Consider the following 24,427-nt stretch of genomic DNA (forward strand, 5'->3'; position numbering starts at 1 on the left):
GGACTCTGCCAATCAAGCATGGTGACAGGAAGTCATTGGGATGTCACAGTCTGATGTCGCGCCTGCCAATCATCTGCGTTTGTGTGTATGGGTGTGCGCACATGTGCTCTGCATCGCAACGCGTCTGTCAATCACCCGTTCCCTTGGGATCCATTTGCCAATGATAGCAATGCAGGGCGTGTCTAAGCAGCAGCAGAACGAGTGAGGGAGAGAAGGGGACGAGAATAAACATAATGGGTGAAGTGAGAGTCACAGATGTTCCTGCTAATTTTCCTTGTTAGTGAGTTTTCTCCTCATCGACGAATCGGAGAAGCACATTTGTCAGTCCTTTGTGTGCTAAGCATCCATATATATCTGCATGTTTTTCTGCAAGGTTTAAAGAAGACCCGTTTGCTTGACTGTTAAATTTCTTACTGTTTGTATGAGTTTAGAGCTGCAGCTAATGGTTGTTTTAGTAATCAATTATCGATTATTTTCTTTCTGCTTAAACTTAACATTAACACAGTGTAATAGCAGATTTATTTATTTATATATATTTTTTTAAGGAATAAATTTGTACCAGGTGAAACGAGAACTACCCAGAACTCACTTGAGGAGTTCTGGGTAGAACATATTTACAGACAAAGAAAATTTTTTATTTTTTTTTTTTCTATCTTAAATGCCAAATTTATATACGTATTTAAATATTCAGATTTTTTTCTTCCTAATACACTTTACAAAAAGATGTAATTGTTATTTTTGAAGTTATTTGGACATTTTTATGTTGATATTGATAGTACACTATATGCTTTTTCTCTTTCCTTTTTTAATTTAGTAAGTATTTAGGAAAAATACGGATTAGTTCTTAAATATTTCTTTGTCATGTCATTTTCTTCTGCTGGGAGAGGCGCTAAGAAGCTTGGTTAAATGTTTTTCCCCTAATAAAAAGCCTTCTACGCAGATTGTGGTTTTAGCTTATTAGTATTCATTAGTCACCGCTCTCTTCCCTCTAATGACAGGACAAGAGGTAATAAATTCTTCCTAACTGGCTGCTAATCATCTGTTAATCTTACTCTCATATTCCTTGTGAAATGGTGTTCGAGCCATGATGTTCTCACGTGTAAATTTGTTCTGGATGGTCTTGTTGTGCTAGAAGTGGTTGTTTATTAATCATTTTTAATTTTGGTTCACTTTTGTATGACCACTTCTTCTCTCTGCCCTCACATTTAATCCGTCATTTAAACTGAGAGGAATAAAAGAACTTGAAAATGGAAACCACAGGTAAATTAGTCTGTCCTGAGTCACTTCTTTCACATAGACTTGTGCAGTGGTTACATCTAGCTAATGGTATGTGATTTAAATAATAGTTCTTGTTGGACAAAAGATGTTTGAAATGAAAGAAATTTTAACTGGAGCTGCTGTCAGGCAGCTCTAACAACTTCAAGAAATTATTCAAAAAAAGCAAACATGACAAGAATTATATATTTTTCCTGCTGAGACACATTTTCATTTCAGGTCAAAGCCAGTGTTCCCGACAGTTAACATAGGAATATGAAAAGTTTCCCAGAACCGGACATGAGCAACATTAGCAGAAGAGATCCAAGCATTGTCCTCAATGTCCATTACAAAGGACAGAACTGTTAGTAACATAAAATAATCAAATTGGAATAAAATTAGCTTTCACACAGGAATATTTCTCAACTAAATTTAAACAAGAAGGTAATTTTTTAACAAAAAAAAGAACAAAATATTGTTGATATACTGTCATGTTCCTATCAGAACCAAATTTCTTGACTGATGCTGACTGACTGTAGTCCCAATAGTTGAGATGAGGATAAGTGTGGATGTTAGTTTCCCGATGCCGTTCAGACAGAGTTCTACTGGGTGTATTAATGTATATTAATAGTATTTTTGGTATTTGTACTATTACATTGGTTCGTAATAAGCATTTTCATGTTAGAGGATTTTAGCCAACTCCTTGAATAGCAGGAGTCCACTATAGTACAACATACAGTTAACTATAGTTAACCCAAACATGGGGTTTGGATAACTTTATAACAATAATGTTTTGCTTTTGTTTGTGTAAACATACAGTTTTCAGGTAATAAAATTTCACAAGTTTCAAAGCAAAATATCACACGAATGTATCATCCAAAGCAGAAATAAGAAAAGACTTCAAGAAGAGGATATTGTTTTTGTTTTGTTTTTTTCTCCGCAGAACAATGAAGAATAACAATCACTGAACAAACTGTCACAGAAACACTAACCCAAGCACCAGAGCCTTCAGGTTTATTGTCATACTATACACATACAACAATAATAACATAAATGGTCACCACAGAGGATAGCCATGGTCAGCAACAATAATCAGATAGGCGGTGGCATTCGAATGATGATTGATCAGCATTATGGGGCTTCAACCTTGCCAAGAAAGCACTCTGTACATCGATTTACTACTGCCACCACTATCCTGAATTGTTCACAGAAGACGGGAAAGGTTTGGGGATTCATGCTTTTAATCCCAAATTCTGGCTGTAGCATCTGAAACCTCAGCAGAAACTGATTGTTCATTACACTGCAGTAAAGAGTCATTATCTGGCTTTCAGTTTCCTATTTGAGAACTTAACCTGGTTTTAGTATTCCCTCTGTTATCTCTCATCAGCAGTGTGATTGCATTATCATATTGTATTGTTTTTAGTTAAATCCACTTCCTTTATTTGGTACTTTTTCACCACAAACATCATCTCAAACCAATGCAGACAGCATTTTTAACGAATCTGTGCTAGTCCACGTTAAATTCAAATCATTCCAATTCAATCATATGCAGTCCAGACATATGGTCAGATTTAAATCTAGCCACATACAGTCTACCTCAGTTCAAATTATAATGCAATACAAATTCAGTATTTGTAATAATTCAAGGAAACCTTGCAGATTGAATTGAGTTGTGGATTTTGCAGGAATGACTTATCCTTAACAAACATGTGAACTTCTTAGATCTTCAGCTACTGACCTTACTGAAGGTTCCTCTACACAACAAGTACCCCAGCATCTGTGGGCCCCATTCTGTGATTTTTATGTTCCCTATCCTTTCTTCTACAGTAGTGATTTCAGCCATCTAAGGAAAAGTCCTGATGACACTGCAGTAGTTAGGCTCATTGTATCACTGTATTTGTCTGGAAAGTCACTGAGCTCCTAAAAGGCACCTATTCTTTTGCAAATGCTTGTAGAAGCAGGCTGTGTGCCAAGAAGCTTGAGTTCAAAAACCTGTGACCTTACTTGATTACCTAAAGAAGTAAAACATTATGCAGATGCCTATAATGTAGATTTTTTTTGTTTTTATTTTTTGGAAGGGTACAGACTTGGTTACAAATTAGACATAATTTGCTAAAGGGTCAGATTGAATTTTATGGCACAAAAGTAAAGTGTTTGAATGTTTTTTAGTATTATTTATATATAACTGACTACTAGGTTGAAAGTCAAAGAAAAAGCTTCTTCTAATTGGAGAAGGAAGACCAGATTACAGTCAAACTTGTAAATCCTAATCCCCAGAGTTTATTTCACAATCTGAGCAAACTGGTGAATTCCTGTTAAACTGTAAAAGCAGTGATACATTATTTCGTTCTTTCTACAGCAACAGACTCAATGCCATGAATCCCAACATTGATGTGTTTAGTTGCTATAGAGGGGAAATATTGCAATATGCCATTGTTACTTTTGCACAGTTTGCAGGTACAGATTCTCAGTCGTGGTAGGTATCTCAACTCTAGAGAGGGTCAGGGTGAAGTTCAAGGGAGGAAAACTTGATAAAGAGTGGAAAGATTTGTTGAAACTGAGTTAATGTACACATGGGAAAAAAGTAAAGTGAAGAAAGTGAGTGAAAAGAAACAGCTCTGCTATAAAGAAGTGACAATTTTGAAAAGGAACCATGGCAAAAGGAGTGGTAAGTGCAGGGAGGAGAGATTTGAAAGAAAGGGTAAGCCTCTGTAGGTAGCTGTAATTAAAGTAAGGCTTGTCCCCTGCGTGGCAAATACACACACATGCTGCTAATACACACAGATGATTGGAGCCCTTCATTGCCAATCGAGCCACTCCTCCATGGGTGGTAAATAGGCTTTACCCCCCAGTCCACATTAGGCATTTCAAAGAAACCTATTACCCCAGTGTTCAAATTGCACTTTTGTTTTTATTAAAACCAAAACACCAAGCCAGTCCCAGTGTAATGTAGCACTGGATTTGCTTTTAAATAATACATAAGCAGGGGGAGCGATACTTCAAAAATGTCCACGGTATTACATAGCAGAAATGTAGACAAAAGGATAATTCATCAATATATTCACTTGATAAATAAAACATTAGCTGTGTTATAAGGTCACAGTTGGCGTGTTGGACATATTAACTATTTAGCAGGTTTGACTGGCTCAATTCAGTATGTCGCACCCGCTGCGTAGCTGTGCTCTAAAGTTTAATAAGCTTTGGCTTTTTTAAAATACATTTAGACAGAGCATTAAAAGCATGTTGTACATTTGAACTTTTGAATTACAAAATGGAGAACTTTCAATGAGATTGGAATGACACATTTCCTCACAGGACCTGAGTTTATCAAGATAATACGATTTGTAAAAACTTTTGTTTAAAAAATGAGAAAACTTTAGCAGGAAATACGGCCTAGGCAACCAAGGTTATAAAATGTGCAGTTTCTTTTTGTAAACCTAAAATTTAAATACTTGTTTAGCAAAACTAATATTCCACTGAAAGGACACTAGACTGTATAGTCAAAGGGAAGAAATGTATTTTAGTTCAATGAGACCAAAAACAAGCATTTTGGCCATCAGACAAGACGTTTTGTTTGGCAGAAATCCTGGACGACAATTTGTTTCCATCTGCAAAAGAACTGCGGTTTCGGGGAACATTTGATTTCCAGCAAGACAATGGCCCGACGCATCCAGCTAGACCTACACAGACAGGGCTTAGAGACGACAAGGCGGATGTTCTGGAGTGGACCAGTCAAAGCCCAGACCTCAACCTGACAGAGAACTTGTGGCAGGAACAGAAAAGGGTTGTTAACAGCTGATCCCCACGCAACTTGACAGATTTTCATCAGTTTAAAAATAGAAATTTGAATAAGTCAGCTGATTTACTTGGGCTTTGGCAAAAAAAAAAAAAAAGAAACGCTATCTTGATTGACTTGCAAAAGTAGAAAAAGGGTAAACATCTCTTTTATTATAGACATCATAATATGTTTGTAATAAATTATTTTTTTTTATTATAGACAGTATTTTTGTCAACATGATTTTTTTGTCAACATGTTGTTTCTGCATTTCATGTTCTATTTGTGTCCAGGTTTGGAAAGAAAAAGGAGGAGAAGAAGGAGGCAAAGGCTGCTGTGCAACAACAAAAATCAGACGTTCTGAGTGACCTGGAGCTTGAAAGGATGAGAGAAGAGAGAGAAAGGTCAGGAACCTTCTCTAAAATACGATTAGCAAACTTATCACACTTTGTTCTTTGATCACAGGATTTTCTACTTTTTCCTTGCTAACAACTTTGTTCCGCTGCACGCTTTTGGTAAAGCTCTTTCTCTGTGACAGTTCTTGTTTGTGAATTATTAGTAGCCTACTAAAGTACTTACTGCTGCTCTGTAACAGGGAGTAATTGTTCCTTTGTTTCTCTTTAAGGATTGAAGCTGTGCATCCTGAGCTGCAGGAAAAACTGCCCAGAGACCAGCAGGGTGGCGGTGGTGGGGCAGCATATCCACACTTCGAGGATGACGATGCCGACCCAAACTATGCCAGGATACAGACCTTCAGGGACCGAGAGATGGGTTCAGGGCCACCGCCGCTGCCGCAGTCACCTCTCTACAGTTCAGTTCAGCACGCTCATGCCCGCTCGGCTTCGCCACAGGGCCCTCCCAGCTTCCCAGGACATGGGAAGCATGTTAACGATGCTGGAGTTCTCCCTGATGATGACCCCATCGATAGGCTGTATGCCAAAGTTAACAAGCCTAGAGGTTCTGGAGCTACGTCGCCGCACACTCCTTCCCCAGCGCCTCCAAGTGACAGGTAGGGTTCAGCGACTTTATCTGTGAAGCACTTTTGTTCAAGGTCACCATCTTTTTTTTGTATAGATGGTATTTTGATTTTCGAAGCTCATAGAACCACATAACCTTCTATATTTTATCACACACAAAAATTACAAAATCCAATGGATGATTGAAAAACAGACACTATGTGAAACCAAGAATGAAATAATAATATTAATGCAAAGGAAAACCGTTGTTGCATTTTATTAACAGATTTAAGTAGACATGGTGGCCTGGGTTATTTAAAAACGCTGAATGGGAAAACATATTTTTGGTTTGGTTTATATTAAAGTGGTAACATTTAGAATCCTCACATCAGTTAGCCCAATTTTTGTAGCAAAATTATAACTTAATATGTCTAACAGTATTAATATTGACATATTTTCCCATTTTAGTAATGCAAACAAAATACTTTACGTAATGTGTGCATCTTCGTCATGCTCAGTATGCATAATACCAAGTGTTACAAAGAAAGTTGTTTCCATATTTCATAGGCTGCATTCAAGATCTCCATGCGCTATTTTTTTTTCTGTTAACATATAATTTAAAAATGTGTGATTTACTGATGCAGATCCTAAAGCTGATGGAGACTGGTGGGGGTATCATGATAAAAAGGAAGAAAGAAAAAATTGGTGAAAATGTTAATTGGAACCTATGATCTCAGCACAATACACAATAACTCTGCAATCTTGCAGGTTTACTTTAAAAAAATTCTCAATTAAAGCTTCCAGTCTCTCTATAGATTTCTGTTGATGTTCTGTTTTAATGCCAAACTTATTCTAGGGTGGATCAATGCTCTAAGTCTTGCACTAGATACTGCATTTCTGATAAAAGAAGCACATCCATGAAAGTCTTGTGGTAAATGTGGAATCGAAAATGTCTAAAAAAAAAAAAGAACTTGGACAATTGTAAAACTGTGTATGTGGCAACAAAAAAAACCTTTTGGTTTGACTTTAGCATGTCATATATATATTTTAATTCTGGATAGGTTTAGCCCACGACTTTTTAATTAACCACAAATGACATGAGTAGATTCTAGAAAATGACTTTTAAACATCATATCAAAACACAAGTCCAACATTTCTCAGGACAAATGACTGTATGAATCATTATTGTTGGTGAATAGGTTTGTCATGAATTAATCCAAACTATAGAAATAAGAAGTAACCAGAACCCAGACTTACTCTGTTGTTTTCTCTCGATTGTTGCATCACTCCATCAGTGTAACTCATGCTAATATTTTTCTCCCTGCTGTCTAGCAAAAGCTTACTTTTGGTATGATCAGAGAGTGAATTTTCTGCTTGAAGCTTCAGTATGATACTCCTCCTTCTTTACATTTTATCATATCAGTGACAGTTCTCTAATTCTGGAACATATCTACCAGTACATACACTCTAGGTCAAACACACACACACACTCATCTTCTCACCTTGTGTACCTATCAGAAAAGTGAGTACGCCAACCACCTTGATGGACAGCTCCATCCTCCATGGAGCCGTTTCCTGGCAGCCTTTCTTGTATTGTTTTCTTCATGCAAAATCGTATATATTTCAGTGCCTTGAGCTTGACTTCTACAATAGATTATGGGATTCATATTAAGTATGAGAGTTGTGCTCACCAGTGCATGTTTTATTTTAAGGTGGTAGAAAATGTGGTTTAGCAGGTAATGAATGTTTAAATAAAGTCATTTCCATTTCAGTTACATGTGGATAAAGAATATGTGACATATTTTATGAAAATCTACATCTTTGACCTTAACTCCGGGTTTACACTCTTGTCCCATAATCCCTGGTCTCCCTACATGTAATTTGGATTATGTAAATGTACTCAGCTTGCTTTGGCTTGCATGCTGATATTTCCTGTTAAGTATGTTAATCCCAGCCATTTTGAAATGCTTTCTTATGAAAGCACTTTATTTTATTTGCACCTTATAACAAGTCTGATATACTCATTATCAGAGGGTATTTTTCTTGACTTATTTCTACACATACTGGCGCTTTGTTGCTTAGTTCCTTCTTTATTTTATAATATTCAGTGTTTGTTTTCCAAGATGCCCATATTTTCTCAAAAGAAGTTGCAAAAGTCAGAGAAGGTCTCGATTTTGGAGTCGTTTAACCATGACCGGCAGTCTTGGCAGATAGTGCTGTTCATTTATCATCACTTCCTGAAACCTGATGATGCAGACTAAAGGAAGTCCAGGTATTGGCTGACAGCAATCGATGTGGCTGGAAAAAGAAGGTGGTGTGTCAGCAGCGGTGTCTGTATGTGTGCATTAACGGAGGTCAGAGCCACCGGAGGCATGTGGGATACAGAGATAAACAGGATCGCCAAGGACTCCCTTCCATCAGTACATTAGCAAAGCAGTGAAGCATGGCTGCTTAGACATGTGCACTAAAATGCACACCCACATGCTCAGAAAAGGTGTTTTGTGAGCAATGACAGGCTACAAATAAATTGTATGTGAACATACTGTTGGGTGTTTATGGGAAGACTTAAAAAATAAACTGTTTGATGGCAAATATTTTTGTTGACAAAAAAATAAATACTTTGTGGGATTTTTTTAAATACATGTATCATTCTTGATGATAATGAGAATGATATCTATATGTAAATATTGTTCATTTTAAGAAACCTGTTTACCACAGTAAATGCTTGTAATGTAACCAAAAAACAACAACAACAAAAACATTTTGTTGCCTATTTGTAGTTTCCCTAATGTCTAAACTCAGGTCTGGGAGTTAAACACATAGAGGAGTTAAACTGTTTTGCTGCAGTTACAATCAAAATGTTTAGTTTGTATGGAAAGACCTGAATGACAATTATAAAGAACTGACTATGACAAGATCTAACTGAACACCAAAGACATGTGCATCATGACAGAATGTGATACATAACAGAATGCTCAATTAATCTTGATCAAAACTGTTCATCTTTGGTGTATATAGCATCTTATTCTCATGGGCATATATTTAAGCCTGTGTATGTTTGTTTTATACTAGGAATCCTACACTTCCTGTAATTATTGGTTTGAAAAAAGAAAACGGGGCATAAAAAATGTAGTTCCAAGCTATTCCCAGGACCAAATGTCAAAATGTATTGCTAATTTATCTGACTAATCCTGAATCAGTTGCATAGTATCTTTAAATTTTAATGTTCATGATTTTCACAAAAATCATATCATATGGGAAAAAAAACAAAGACATTCTTCATAACAGTGTTTGTTTTTTTCTGCTTTGGATTCATTGTAAACAGACTCCAGAAATTAAGCAGACTCCAGAAATTAACTGGAAAAAATATAATTCTATCCCTGCAGCATGAAAAAAAACAACAAAAAAATACAATTTTGCTACTACTGATGCTTAACCAAAAACAGTCAAAGTTTCTTAATACCTGAACACCTTAATACACCCTAATACAAACAAATATTGAAGAAAAAAGGATTGGGGCTGAACAACTGTATAGCCATAAGAAAACCACTAATTAGCGAGGATATTCAGAGAAATGCTTCGGTTTGCCATAAAGATTGGAAGCTGGAGGAATGGATAGATGGTTATATTGTCTGATGAATCCAGACTTACTGTCTTCAAAAGTGATGGGCACATCAGGGTAAGAAGAGAGGCAGATGAAGTAATGCACCCATCATGCCTAGTACCTACTGTACAAGCAGTGCAGAGGTTGCAGTGCCATAAACTTGGGTTCAGCAACACTAAGTGCCCAAAGAAGGATGGTATAACCTGGTCATATACTGGATGACCAGGTTATACCATCAATAATAGTAGTTCACTGCTTTGTCAACATTGTGTTCTATAATGTTATGTTGACAATATGGTTTCAATAGGTTGACATCTTCAGAAATATCTGCTATGAATCCACAGTGAATGTTTCTATGTTTACTTTAAAAGGGGCTGAAGATGGATGGAGAACTTATAGGAACTTATAGGAACCATGTTTTGCACCTCAGGTGTGATAGCTGATCAATTTAGCATTTATTTTCATTCTCAATGGACACACTGTGTCTGCAGATTTGCAAAGTGTGTGCATCGGTAGATACACGCATAGAAAATGCAATTTCCTTAAAGTTCATACAGAGTTTATGTATTCATGCATCCATTATTTATTCCCTTCCAATCATACTTTCTCTGTTTGTCTGCCAGTAACCTTTTTCATATTATTTCCCATGTTTTTACATTTTTCTTCTCTTTTTTTTCTTAGAAGTGCCCGTTAAATAACCCATCATCTAAACTCATAATGTAAGCAAAGTTTATTTTAAATAATCATATCAATTTAAAATTTGACGGTGTCTTGTTGGTCATTGACTTTATAAAGTAGTATTTTCTCCAACTTGACAACGAAAGGAATAAGTAAACCCAGCCTCAGTCTAGTTGTAGCATTCATTTTAAAACCTCAAACATTTCTTAAGAGAACCGTAGACTTAATAAAGCGTCTTTATAATATGGAAATCAGTTTCCACCAGGAGAAAATGTACAAACACTTATCCAGTCTATTTTCTGAAGTGACCTGCTAAGCCTTGGATGAGAGCAGCCCTCCGTTTTCATGAACAGCTGCCCCCCCTCCTACCGTCACCCATCCACCACCAGCCAACCCGTCCAAGTACCCCTCACAGGTTACCATAACAACCACGACCTCTGGCACTCCACCAATTAGAAAACAATCAGCCTTGAGAGACCAAAGTGAAGTGAGCTTGGCAGAGCAGGAAGGAGGGGCATTGTAGTACATGTGTAAAGGATAAGCAGCGAACAAGACACAAAGAAAAAGCATGAAATAAAAGCAGGTCCTCGTAAGGGTGGTTTGTTTTGCATTTAATTAGAACAAAAATGGGTTTTGTTAATTGAAAAAAATATTTGGTACATTAGAACATTAATTCCTTTTAGTATTTCATGCAACTGGGTGTTTTGGATGTGTTGGCCTTCCTAATAACTTATGTTTGCTTTTCAGAATGTATCACATTATGTCAGTCTAAAGACATTCAGTGATGCTTCAAGATGTGAGTAATCTGATGATGCCTTTAAGTGGGTACATTGCAAATTCACCTTTTTGCCAACTTAGACACCTGTTTTATACCCAAGCATTTCCATTTCATTTCAACCTTCTTCTATTTTACACATGGGAACAAACCAGTTTTTGACCATCTTGGTGAAAATATTGTTTTTTTTAGAAGTTTGATATTTTTTTGATTTTTTTTTTGTTATTATTCATAATTTAATTGTATTTCATTTTCCAAAGATTTTGTAATACACCCAAATCCATTGATTCTGTTCTCCTTTTTAGCGTTAGGGGACTGATGGAAATGATTCCCTCAAACTAGATTAGACAATATAATAATCAAAAACAAATACAAATTTTACCTTAAAGCTGTTTTTGTTAAACATTTACTAAAATAGAAAATTATCTACATACATGTAGTGAGACAGAAACTTTCAGTGTTGCTTGGCGACTTGCTTGAGATGATCTCTCTTCCTCCATGTGAATTAACAAGAAAACCCGTTGGCTCATAAGGTAAAGCAAAAACCTATCCCTTTTTCTGTCTCTTTTGTTAAACACATGGACTTTTGCATGCATATATATACCCGCCTTGTAGGTCTGAGATTTTCCACATCAATCTAATCTTGAAGGTAATTATCAAGTAGAATGCTTTTGCCATATATTTGAACTCTTTTTTTTCNATTTTTGTCAACATGATTTTTTTGTCAACATGTTGTTTCTGCATTTCATGTTCTATTTGTGTCCAGGTTTGGAAAGAAAAAGGAGGAGAAGAAGGAGGCAAAAGCTGCTGTGCAACGACAAAAATCAGACGTTCTGAGTGACCTGGAGCTTGAAAGGATGAGAGAAGAGAGAGAAAGGTCAGGAACCTTCTCTAAAATACGATTAGCAAACTTATCACACTTTGTTCTTTGATCACAGGATTTTCTACTTTTTCCTTGCTAACAACTTTGTTCCGCTGCACGCTTTTGGTAAAGCTCTTTCTCTGTGACAGTTCTTGTTTGTGAATTATTAGTAGCCTACTAAAGTACCTACTGCTGCTCTGTAACAGGGAGTAATTGTTCCTTTGTTTCTCTTTAAGGATTGAAGCTGTGCATCCTGAGCTGCAGGAAAAACTGCCCAGAGACCAGCAGGGTGGCGGTGGTGGGGCAGCATATCCACACTTCGAGGATGACGATGCCGACCCAAACTATGCCAGGATACAGACCTTCAGGGACCGAGAGATGGGTTCAGGGCCACCGCCGCTGCCGCAGTCACCTCTCTACAGTTCAGTTCAGCACGCTCATGCCCGCTCGGCTTCGCCACAGGGCCCTCCCAGCTTCCCAGGACATGGGAAGCATGTTAACGATGCTGGAGTTCTCCCTGATGATGACCCCATCGATAGGCTGTATGCCAAAGTTAACAAGCCTAGAGGTTCTGGAGCTACGTCGCCGCACACTCCTTCCCCAGCGCCTCCAAGTGACAGGTAGGGTTCAGCGACTTTATCTGTGAAGCACTTTTGTTCAAGGTCACCATCTTTTTTTTTTATATAGATGGTATTTTGATTTTCGAAGCTCATAGAACCACATAACCTTCTATATTTTATCACACACAAAAATTACAAAATCCAATGGATGATTGAAAAACAGACACTATGTGAAACCAAGAATGAAATAATAATATTAATGAAAAGGAAAACCGTTGTTGCATTTTATTAACAGATTTAAGTAGACATGGTGGCCTGGGTTATTTAAAAACGCTGAATGGGAAAACATATTTTTGGTTTGGTTTATATTAAAGTGGTAACATTTAGAATCCTCACATCAGTTAGCCCAATTTTTGTAGCAAAATTATAACTTAATATGTCTAACAGTATTAATATTGACATATTTTCCCATTTTAGTAATGCAAACAAAATACTTTACGTAATGTGTGCATCTTCGTCATGCTCAGTATGCATAATACCAAGTGTTACAAAGAAAGTTGTTTCCATATTTCATAGGCTGCATTCAAGATCTCCATGCGCTATTTTTTTTTCTGTTAACATATAATTTAAAAATGTGTGATTTACTGATGCAGATCCTAAAGCTGATGGAGACTGGTGGGGGTATCATGATAAAAAGGAAGAAAGAAAAAATTGGTGAAAATGTTAATTGGAACCTATGATCTCAGCACAATACACAATAACTCTGCAATCTTGCAGGTTTACTTAAAAAAAATTCTCAATTAAAGCTTCCAGTCTCTCTATAGATTTCTGTTGATGTTCTGTTTTAATGCCAAACTTATTCTAGGGTGGATCAATGCTCTAAGTCTTGCACTAGATACTGCATTTCTGATAAAAGAAGCACATCCATGAAAGTCTTGTGGTAAATGTGGAATCGAAAATGTCTAAAAAAAAAAAAGAACTTGGACAATTGTAAAACTGTGTATGTGGCAACAAAAAAAACCTTTTGGTTTGACTTTAGCATGTCATATATATATTTTAATTCTGGATAGGTTTAGCCCACGACTTTTTAATTAACCACAAATGACATGAGTAGATTATAGAAAATGACTTTTAAACATCATATCAAAACACAAGTCCAACATTTCTCAGGACAAATGACTGTATGACTCATTATTGTTGGTGAATAGGTTTGTCATGAATTAATCCAAACTATAGAAATAAGAAGTAACCAGAACCCAGACTTACTCTGTTGTTTTCTCTCGATTGTTGCATCACTCCATCAGTGTAACTCATGCTAATATTTTTCTCCCTGCTGTCTAGCAAAAGCTTACTTTTGGTATGATCAGAGAGTGAATTTTCTGCTTGAAGCTTCAGTATGATACTCCTCCTTCTTTACATTTTATCATATCAGTGACAGTTCTCTAATTCTGGAACATATCTACCAGTACATACACTCTAGGTCAAACACACACACACACTCATCTTCTCACCTTGTGTACCTATCAGAAAAGTGAGTACGCCAACCACCTTGATGGACAGCTCCATCCTCCATGGAGCCGTTTCCTGGCAGCCTTTCTTGTATTGTTTTCTTCATGCAAAATCGTATATATTTCAGTGCCTTGAGCTTGACTTCTACAATAGATTATGGGATTCATATTAAGTATGAGAGTTGTGCTCACCAGTGCATGTTTTATTTTAAGGTGGTAGAAAATGTGGTTTAGCAGGTAATGAATGTTTAAATAAAGTCATTTCCATTTCAGTTACATGTGGATAAAGAATATGTGACATATTTTATGAAAATCTACATCTTTGACCTTAACTCCGGGTTTACACTCTTGTCCCATAATCCCTGGTCTCCCTACATGTAATTTGGATTATGTAAATGTACTCAGCTTGCTTTGGCTTGCATGCTGATATTTCCTGTTAAGTATGTTAATCCCAGCCATTTTGAAATGCTTTCTTATGAAAGCACTTTATTTTATTTGCACCTTATAACAAGTCTGATATACTCATTATCAGAGGGTATTTTTCTTGACTTATTTCTACACATACTGGCGCTTTGTTGCTTAGTTCCTTCTTTATTTTATAATATTCAGTGTTTGTTTTCCAAGATGCCCATATTTTCTCAAAAGAAGTTGCAAAAGTCAGAGAAGGTCTCGATTTTGGAGTCGTTTAACCATGACCGGCAGTCTTGGCAGATAGTGCTGTTCATTTATCATCACTTCCTGAAACCTGATGATGCAGACTAAAGGAAGTCCAGGTATTGGCTGACAGCAATCGATGTGGCTGGAAAAAGAAGGTGGTGTGTCAGCAGCGGTGTCTGTATGTGTGCATTAACGGAGGTCAGAGCCACCGGAGGCATGTGGGATACAGAGATAAACAGGATCGCCAAGGACTCCCTTCCATCAGTACATTAGCAAAGCAGTGAAGCATGGCTGCTTAGACATGTGCACTAAAATGCACACCCACATGCTCAGAAAAGGTGTTTTGTGAGCAATGACAGGCTACAAATAAATTGTATGTGAACATACTGTTGGGTGTTTATGGGAAGACTTAAAAAATAAACTGTTTGATGGCAAATATTTTTGTTGACAAAAAAATAAATACTTTGTGGGATTTTTTTAAATACATGTATCATTCTTGATGATAATGAGAATGATATCTATATGTAAATATTGTTCATTTTAAGAAACCTGTTTACCACAGTAAATGCTTGTAATGTAACCAAAAAACAACAACAACAAAAACATTTTGTTGCCTATTTGTAGTTTCCCTAATGTCTAAACTCAGGTCTGGGAGTTAAACACATAGAGGAGTTAAACTGTTTTGCTGCAGTTACAATCAAAATGTTTAGTTTGTATGGAAAGACCTGAATGACAATTATAAAGAACTGACTATGACAAGATCTAACTGAACACCAAAGACATGTGCATCATGACAGAATGTGATACATAACAGAATGCTCAATTAATCTTGATCAAAACTGTTCATCTTTGGTGTATATAGCATCTTATTCTCATGGGCATATATTTAAGCCTGTGTATGTTTGTTTTATACTAGGAATCCTACACTTCCTGTAATTATTGGTTTGAAAAAAGAAAACGGGGCATAAAAAATGTAGTTCCAAGCTATTCCCAGGACCAAATGTCAAAATGTATTGCTAATTTATCTGACTAATCCTGAATCAGTTGCATAGTATCTTTAAATTTTAATGTTCATGATTTTCACAAAAATCATATCATATGGGAAAAAAAACAAAGACATTCTTCATAACAGTGTTTGTTTTTTTCTGCTTTGGATTCATTGTAAACAGACTCCAGAAATTAAGCAGACTCCAGAAATTAACTGGAAAAAATATAATTCTATCCCTGCAGCATGAAAAAAAACAACAAAAAAATACAATTTTGCTACTACTGATGCTTAACCAAAAACAGTCAAAGTTTCTTAATACCTGAACACCTTAATACACCCTAATACAAACAAATATTGAAGAAAAAACGATTGGGACTGAACAACTGTATAGCCATAAGAAAACCACTAATTAGTGAGGATATTCAGAGAAATGCTTCGGTTTGCCATAAAGATTGGAATCTGTAGGTGATGGATAGATGGTTATATTGTCTGATGAATCCAGACTTACTGTCTTCAAAAGTGATGGGCACATCAGGGTAAGAAGAGTGGCAGATGAAGTAATGCACCCATCATGCCTAGTACCTACTGTACAAGCAGTGCAGAGGTTGCAGTGCCATAAACTTGGGTTCAGCAACACTAAGTGCCCAAAGAAGGATGGTATAACCTGGTCATATACTGGATGACCAGGTTATACCATCAATAATAGTAGTTCACTGCTTTGTCAACATTGTGTTCTATAATGTTATGTTGACAATATGGTTTCAATAGGTTGACATCTTCAGAAATATCTGCTATGAATCCACAGTGAATGTTTCTATGTTTACTTTAAAAGGGGCTGAAGACAGATGGAGAACTTATAGGAACTTATAGGAACCATGTTTTGCACCTCAGGTGTGATAGCTGATCAATTTAGCATTTATTTTCATTCTCAATGGACACACTGTGTCTGCAGATTTGCAAAGTGTGTGCATCGCATACACGCATAGAAAATGCAATTTCCTTAAAGTTCATACAGAGTTTATGTATTCATGCATCCATTATTTATTCCCTTCCAATCATACTTTCTCTGTTTGTCTGCCAGTAACCTTTTTCATATTATTTCCCATGTTTTTACATTTTTCTTCTCTTTTTTTTCTTAGAAGTGCCCGTTAAATAACCCATCATCTAAACTCATAATGTAAGCAAAGTTTATTTTAAATAATCATATCAATTTAAAATTTGACGGTGTCTTGTTGGTCATTGACTTTATAAAGTAGTATTTTCTCCAACTTGACAACGAAAGGAATAAGTAAACCCAGCCTCAGTCTAGTTGTAGCATTCATTTTAAAACCTCAAACATTTCTTAAGAGAACCGTAGACTTAATAAAGCGTCTTTATAATATGGAAATCAGTTTCCACCAGGAGAAAATGTACAAACACTTATCCAGTCTATTTTCTGAAGTGACCTGCTAAGCCTTGGATGAGAGCAGCCCTCCGTTTTCATGAACAGCTGCCCCCCCTCCTACCGTCACCCATCCACCACCAGCCAACCCGTCCAAGTACCCCTCACAGGTTACCATAACAACCACGACCTCTGGCACTCCACCAATTAGAAAACAATCAGCCTTGAGAGACCAAAGTGAAGTGAGCTTGGCAGAGCAGGAAGGAGGGGCATTGTAGTACATGTGTAAAGGATAAGCAGCGAACAAGAAACAAAGAAAAAGCATGAAATAAAAGCAGGTCCTCGTAAGGGTGGTTTGTTTTGCATTTAATTAGAACAAAAATGGGTTTTGTTAATTGAAAAAAATATTTGGTACATTAGAACATTAATTCCTTTTAGTATTTCATGCAACTGGGTGTTTTGGATGTGTTGGCCTTCCTAATAACTTATGTTTGCTTTTCAGAATGTATCACATTATGTCAGTCTAAAGACATTCAGTGATGCTTCAAGATGTGAGTAATCTGATGATGCCTTTAAGTGGGTACATTGCAAATTCACCTTTTTGCTGACTTAGACACCTATTTTATACCCAAGCATTTCCATTTCATTTCAACCTTCTTCTATTTTACACATGGGAACAAACCAGTTTTTGACCATCTTGGTGAAAATATTGTTTTTTTTAGAAGTTTGATATTTTTTTGATTTTTTTTTTGTTATTATTCATAATTTAATTGTATTTCATTTTCCAAAGATTTTGTAATACACCCAAATCCATTGATTCTGTTCTCCTTTTTAGCGTTAGGGGACTGATGGAAATGATTCCCTCAAACTAGATTAGACAATATAATAATCAAAAACAAATACAAATTTTACCTTAAAGCTGTTTTTGTTAAACATTTACTAAAATAGAAAATTATCTACATACATGTAGTGAGACAGAAACTTTCAGTGTTGCTTGGCGACTTGCTTGAGATGATCTCTCTTCCTCCCGTTGGCTCATGAGGCAAAGCAAAAACCTATCCCTTTTTCTGTCTCTTTTGTTAAACACATGGACTTTTGCATGCATATATATACCCGCCTTGTAGGTCTGAGATTTTCCACATCAATCTAGTCTTGAAGGTAATTATCAAGTAGAATGCTTTTGCCATATATTTGAACTCTTTTTTTTCTTCTTTTTTTAGTAACCCAGATCATTTTGTTAACTTTTTTTTGTTGCACTGAAAACTGATTTAGCCTGGTTTAAGAACTTATGTAGCAATTTTTGGTCTACATCTTACTTTTTTAATTATACTAATTAAAGTTTCTAAAGTTGCAATTTAAGTCTGTCCGTTTATGTGATGAAAAATTATCTGATAAATCAATTTGAAAATTATATATATATATATATATATATATATATATATATATATATATATATATATATATATATAAGCAATGTTGTCTCTCCTAGCTTTAAAATTATAAAATTGTTGTAGAAGAGTTTGAAAAAAATCTGAATTTTACTTTTAATATTTTTGTATGGCTGAGCAACAATTTGGCTACACACTTGTATTTGAAGTCTTACATATGTCCTTAAAGATAATTCTACACATTTAAAAATGGATGCAAACAACTCAGACCTGCATTTCACATTGATCGTACTGAGTGTCATCCAAGTATTGAAGCCCATGCTTGGTAGGTGCCGGGTCATTTTCTTTGACTCTAGAAGCACGGGTGCTTTAACTAATTCATTTTTTGATACCTTGGTAATGGACTGATATACTGTTTCATGTCTGTCTAGCGTTTCAGTGGCGTAGACAGATTGGCTGCCTTAGCTAAATAACCCTCTCACATTGCTTTCCCACACACACACTGTAACATAGATAATTTGTTGACAAGCTAAACGGGGATCCCACAGATGTTTTTTGGACATAATAGGAGGATATCCATCGCACATACCTCAAAGAGGTGACGAGACTGGAGGTTTCACAGAATGCAATACATTTCTCTACATTTATACCTGTCTGAGACGTATTTCTCAATACTTAAACAACTTGACGTGAAGGGAAACAGGCGGAAAAAGTAGCAAGAAGAGGAATGATTTAATTCTAAAGAGCATTAAATGGAGTATTTTGTAAAATGAATAATGAACAATACACAAACTGAAAGAAAAATTTTGGAGAAAGGAATTCATGACATATTTTGAGATGCAGAGAAATATAAGAAATAAGAAATATAAGATTGGTGGTCACAATTTAGCTTGTGGAGTGGATAAATGAGATTTGACGAGAATCAACAGATGGGAAGGGATAAAGAGGCCAATGAAGTGAGGATGTGCACAAAGAATGACGACAGGAGCCGGTGAATGAATATTCTGGCTGGAGAAAGCAAATTAAAATGAAAAAAAAAATAGAAACGAAGGCAGAAAAAAGTAAAGAATAAACTAAACTGAGATGTTAGGAGTGAAAAGTAGTGAATATGGGAAGAACTAAAACGGAAGAATCTGAAGAGGTTGCTTTGTGGGGGCAGGGAGGAGGTAATGGGGAGAAAGACAAGAAAATGGCTAAAGTGTGTGTTTTCCGGATTCAAAGCGTGTGATTCAGCCTGGCTAATAAGAGAAAGCTCTCAAGAGGCACTCGTGTGCACCATCCCTTCCTCCCCCCTTTGCACTCCTTCCTTCAATAGATCCTTTCTAGGTCTCTCTTCCCCCTTGTTGCACTCTCTTCCTCTCATTTATGATTTCCGCCTCTTGTATTTGCACAAGTAGTTCTCAATGAAAAATAAATTCCATGCAAAGGACATCCGCCCTCCGAAGAGCACGCACATGGTAAAAGTACACATGGGCGCATACACTTGGACTCATAAAATAACACTTTTATATGTCAAAAATGTACACTCAGGGCCAGCTTTGTTAATTTTTCTTTCTGTTTTGCATCACAATTCTACGTTCCCATGCAGGGACTATAAACCTCAAGTCTGGTGAATTACTTAAATTATAGAGTTAACAAGTTTTAAGTTGCTAATTCTTCGTAGCTAAAATCATGACTGTAGACAAAACACTCAAAGTGTTTTTCTGCCATTTTGTAGAGTTTAGAACATTGAATACTAGTTGCTCTGTCTGCATTGGTGACAATTTAGTCTCTTCATGCTTGAACTGGCTCCAGCTAATAACTTTTTAAACGACTGAGCTCATCAAGCGATGATTTTGTAAAATGAAATGATATCATGGCCCAAGTAACACATTCCCTATAATGCAGTTGAAGTGTAATTTTTATTCCCTTTATTTAAGTGTACATACACTATAGAAATCAGATTAACATCAAAAGCACTACACACTTAGAAGATGTGATGTTTAAAAATAATGCACTTAATTTCTTATCATTTAGGCCAGTATAACCCATGTTTTTAGATACTCTATCATACATGGAAAGATAAAGAATGGGACAGTGGCTTAATAACAGCAGCAAGTTACAAAGATAAAGTACATGAATCTCATTGTAAGGCATCTTTCAACTACCTCAATGAGAAGCAGTGTGGAACCTTATTGATACGTACTATTATCAGAGTCCTCGTCTTTGATGAGCCACATTTTACAAACGGGCTAGATGTGGATGTAAAATATGGTAGAGTAATAAGAAATCTAAACAGTTATATGATTTTTTTCCCCTTAACTTTCATTAAGGGTACAATTTATTAACTCTATAAGAGCAACACTGACAAGTGCACGACTGTGCCTGTACTGTGGCTGCGTGTTACCAGGGCCATATCTCCAGGGCCACCTGTAGTACTCCACAAGCTTTTAGCCAACTTTACAGATATAGTGATGAATTGTGTATTTCTCTTACCTATTGTTGCTGTTGTAATCCATCTTTAAGCCATCACAACTTCTGTTTGGTTGCCTTTTCTTGATTTCACTATTTGGATTATTTTTCACTGCCAGGATAGAAGTCCCCACTGTTTTGTCATCTGTTCTATTTTTATGTGTAGCGTGCATATGGCTCAGTGTGCGTGTTTGCATCATGTTGACAGCTCACCACAGCGACCTGAGCTGTCACTGATGTATGTATTTTCTCAGATCAACCTTTTTCTCACAGTGTCGGTTTCTTCAAGCTGTTGGACTGCATGTGTGCCTGAGATGGCCATGGAAGTAGGTCGACTTTGTGTTTGTGGAACAATTCCAGTGCTGATTTGACAGTATGTCTTGGATTATTAACCTCTGGATCACCTGATGACAACCCATTTTCAGTTTTCATACATACGCCACCAATTTTGACATTTAAAGTTGTTGGGTATTATCGAAGACTCTATGATGCCATACTTCCTGATAAAACTTACTGGGCCTTTGAAAGAGAAACAGACCCTTACCATCACAGATTATGCTTAATAATATGTATTTTTTCACATCCTTTGTTTCATCTCTGGATTTTGCTTGCTAGTTCACCTTTTTCTACCACATTTTTGCTTTTTTAGCAATTGGCTTTTGTGACTTACACCCGTATGAAATATTTCAGGCTCTTTAATTGTGACTCCATTGTTTTAGCAAAATTTCTCCACTCCATATAATAAAATGTTTGAAAAATAAAAACCTGAGAAAAATACTGCATGTTACATGTTACTAAACAAGGGGCACCTTAACAGTCAGAATTGAAATCTCCATCGGTTTCTCAGGTTGAAATGAACTGCAACTTAAGTGCTTCAGCAGAAGGTGACTGGGTATCCTTTCATGGTTCTTGACATTTCACCTCATTCAAAAGCATTCTTGAGTTCACTCTTCATCCACAGCTCATTTTGACCTGAAGAAAACGTTCAGATGTGAGGTGCAGTGTTTTCCAGATTCTAGCTGCCTTCTTGTTAGGCGCTCAAGGGCATCATGACCAGGTTTTACAGAGAAACTAGTCAGACAAATGGATTGGGGTAGGACCAACATTTTATTTTCATGTTTTCACATCTTTAATAAAGACAAACACAAAAACTGCTTTGATTAGAAGGATGATGTACCCTCCTGATGTACTTGTGTATAAGTCAAAAGTGATTTGGATCAAGGAGATGAATAAAAAAAAATCATAAAATCATAAAGAGCGGGGATGATCAGCAGCTATAGTCAAGTATGGTGTGTGTCTAACCCAGGGGTCTGCAACCCTCACCCTCCACAGAGGCATGTCTGCCTTTACTCTGCTTCTTTAAAACTCTTTTAGAGCTGCAAACCTGTAATGGCCTTTTAAAAAAGGCATCTTTTATGTGTTTAATAAGTCAGTCCCCATGATTTTTTTTGTGATTCTGGAAATTCATGCAAAATAAACAGATTCCCACATTAATTGTTTACTGCAAATTTCCTGCAAAAATGTGAAAAAAAAGGAGTTTAAGTGACTAACTCCCACCTGTAGCTGGCTATATTTAGTACTTATGGTACTAAAATGTTTTTGTCAAATCTGTCTGCTTGTTTTGTTTTGTTTTTGTTTTGTTTTTTCTCACATTTGAAAGCATTTTTGATAAATGTTCTTTTAATGGGATTTTAATATTTGTGTAAATTGATATTTGTAAAAATAGCCCATAGTTTCTAGTCTAAAAAAGAGATCTAAAACCGTATTATTGGTATTTTTACTGTCAGGCTGTTGTGGAACTTCAATGTGATTACTCCATTAAAAAGTTGCAAACACAAAAACATCCATTTGTTATTATTTATAACATTAAAAGCCTTAAAGAGCCACTTTAATGGAACTATAGATCAGTGCTCTACCCTGTAGCAGCCCATGGTAATTTGCCAGGTTTTGTGACTTAAAAAAATGTGACTATAATTATTCATTTTAAAACCTTTTCAATATAATATTAAAACATATAAATCAATTAAAAATCACAATCATTTAAAAAGAACTTCATTAATGTGGTTGCATAAGTGAGCATACTCATAAACTAAAACTTTGCTGAAGCTTTGTTTAATTTAACCTCAGTCTTAACCTCTACATTGGAAAAATCAGTCTTCAGTCCAGACATATGCAGAACTTCTCACATCTAGAGCAAAAACAGTTCATGTTGGGAATCCCTGCTGCTCTGGTGGGAAGAAATGTCACATTACACAAAGTATTGCAATTATTTATCTTGCTCTCATTTCCTTTGGCATTTTAACAGGTGTGCAAACCTTTTGAGAGCCACTGCATTGGTCTGCTGCTATTGAAGGCTATTATTTGCTGAGACCTGCAGGAAGCAGGCCTTTAGCCACACACACAACTGTTAAGTCAAAGGGGAAAGTCTGGCTAGACAGGCTGCCCGCATGATTTAGTGGCAGCGGGTTGACCACCTGTAGCGCTCCCTCTGAATCTGCCTGTCACACACACATATGTATGTATACGCCTGCACATACAGATGGCTTGTCCAAATAATGTCATGCCAGTTAGTATTCAGTCCCTGCCACATTCGCACAGACACTGATTTTCATCACGACAGGATGCCACCCTCCTCTGCCACCGCGGGTGCCTCTCTTGAGTACGACATTTGGACAGCTAGTCTGATTGATGTCATGGCAGTCGATAGAGCGCTAATTACTCCCCGTGCGTAGACCACGCTGTATTAGAGGCCATGTCATATCCTGTCAGCTGCATTTTAAAAACACGTGTCACTTCCTGTTAGCCTGCAGAAGAAAAGATAGGAACCCAGAGGCCTGGCAGCGCATGTAGCAGGCTTACACCGAAAACACTGCCACACTGTTACGGAGTCTTTCTTTCACAAAGCTTCCCTCTCCGCCTCTGTTCTCGCCCCTCTGTTTCCTCCCCTCTGACCCACCTGCCAGCATTGGTGGTCTTTTGTTGTCAAACTTCATTAGCAGAGATGTCGGCTAATTAGAGCCCAAGCACAAGCTCGGGAGATTAGGAAGAAAAAGATGAGATGAAAGGCGAGACGAGGGAGGGAGACGGAGGCAGGACGACGGAGACGGAGATGAGCAGATGATGAAGAGATTAAGATGAAGTAGGAGGGATAGAGAGATGAATGTTATCAAGGTGGAGATAAATGATTAGGTTAGTAGAAGGAGAGAGGGGGAAACAGAAAAACCAAAGTTGCTGAAAAACTCAAAATAGATTGCAAAGAATCTGCAAATTGTGAAGATTTACTTCACTCAGACAGTCATCATAAAGGAAATTGATAAAGTTAATAAAATCCCACATCCTTGCAGGCAAATGAGGGGATATTTCTCACTCTAATTAGTTTAGTTCTTTTGTTTTGTTTCTAGCAACCGATGTCGTTTGAATATGAGACCAAGCAGATGAGTGGAAGATGCAGAAAGAAGATACAGCTGGCTGCAGAGCTGATGCATTGACCTGTGTCTGTTATTGTGGTCGACTTGATCTTTGTTAGACAGAGCTGATAATGATCCTCTGCTCTAGCGACTACACACCAGGGAGAACACGCAGATGACTGG

The 24,427-nt window shown here is 36.7% G+C and overlaps 1 protein-coding gene across 1 annotated transcript in view; it reads left to right on the top strand.

Annotated features, from left to right (window-relative positions):
- The window catches only part of LOC103145332 (partitioning defective 3 homolog B-like), a 219,865-nt gene that overhangs the window by 128,539 nt on the left and 66,899 nt on the right, over positions 1-24,427 (top strand). Inside the window, exons 20-21 of the mRNA XM_016676721.1 lie at positions 11,809-11,919; positions 12,141-12,524. Of these exons, the coding sequence (XP_016532207.1) occupies positions 11,809-11,919; positions 12,141-12,524 (495 nt within the window). The remainder of the gene's footprint in view (positions 1-11,808; positions 11,920-12,140; positions 12,525-24,427) is intronic.

This window comes from Poecilia formosa, unplaced genomic scaffold (assembly GCF_000485575.1).
Source record: "Poecilia formosa unplaced genomic scaffold, Poecilia_formosa-5.1.2 Scaffold140, whole genome shotgun sequence".
In the NCBI taxonomy this organism is placed as follows: Eukaryota; Metazoa; Chordata; class Actinopteri; order Cyprinodontiformes; family Poeciliidae; genus Poecilia; species Poecilia formosa.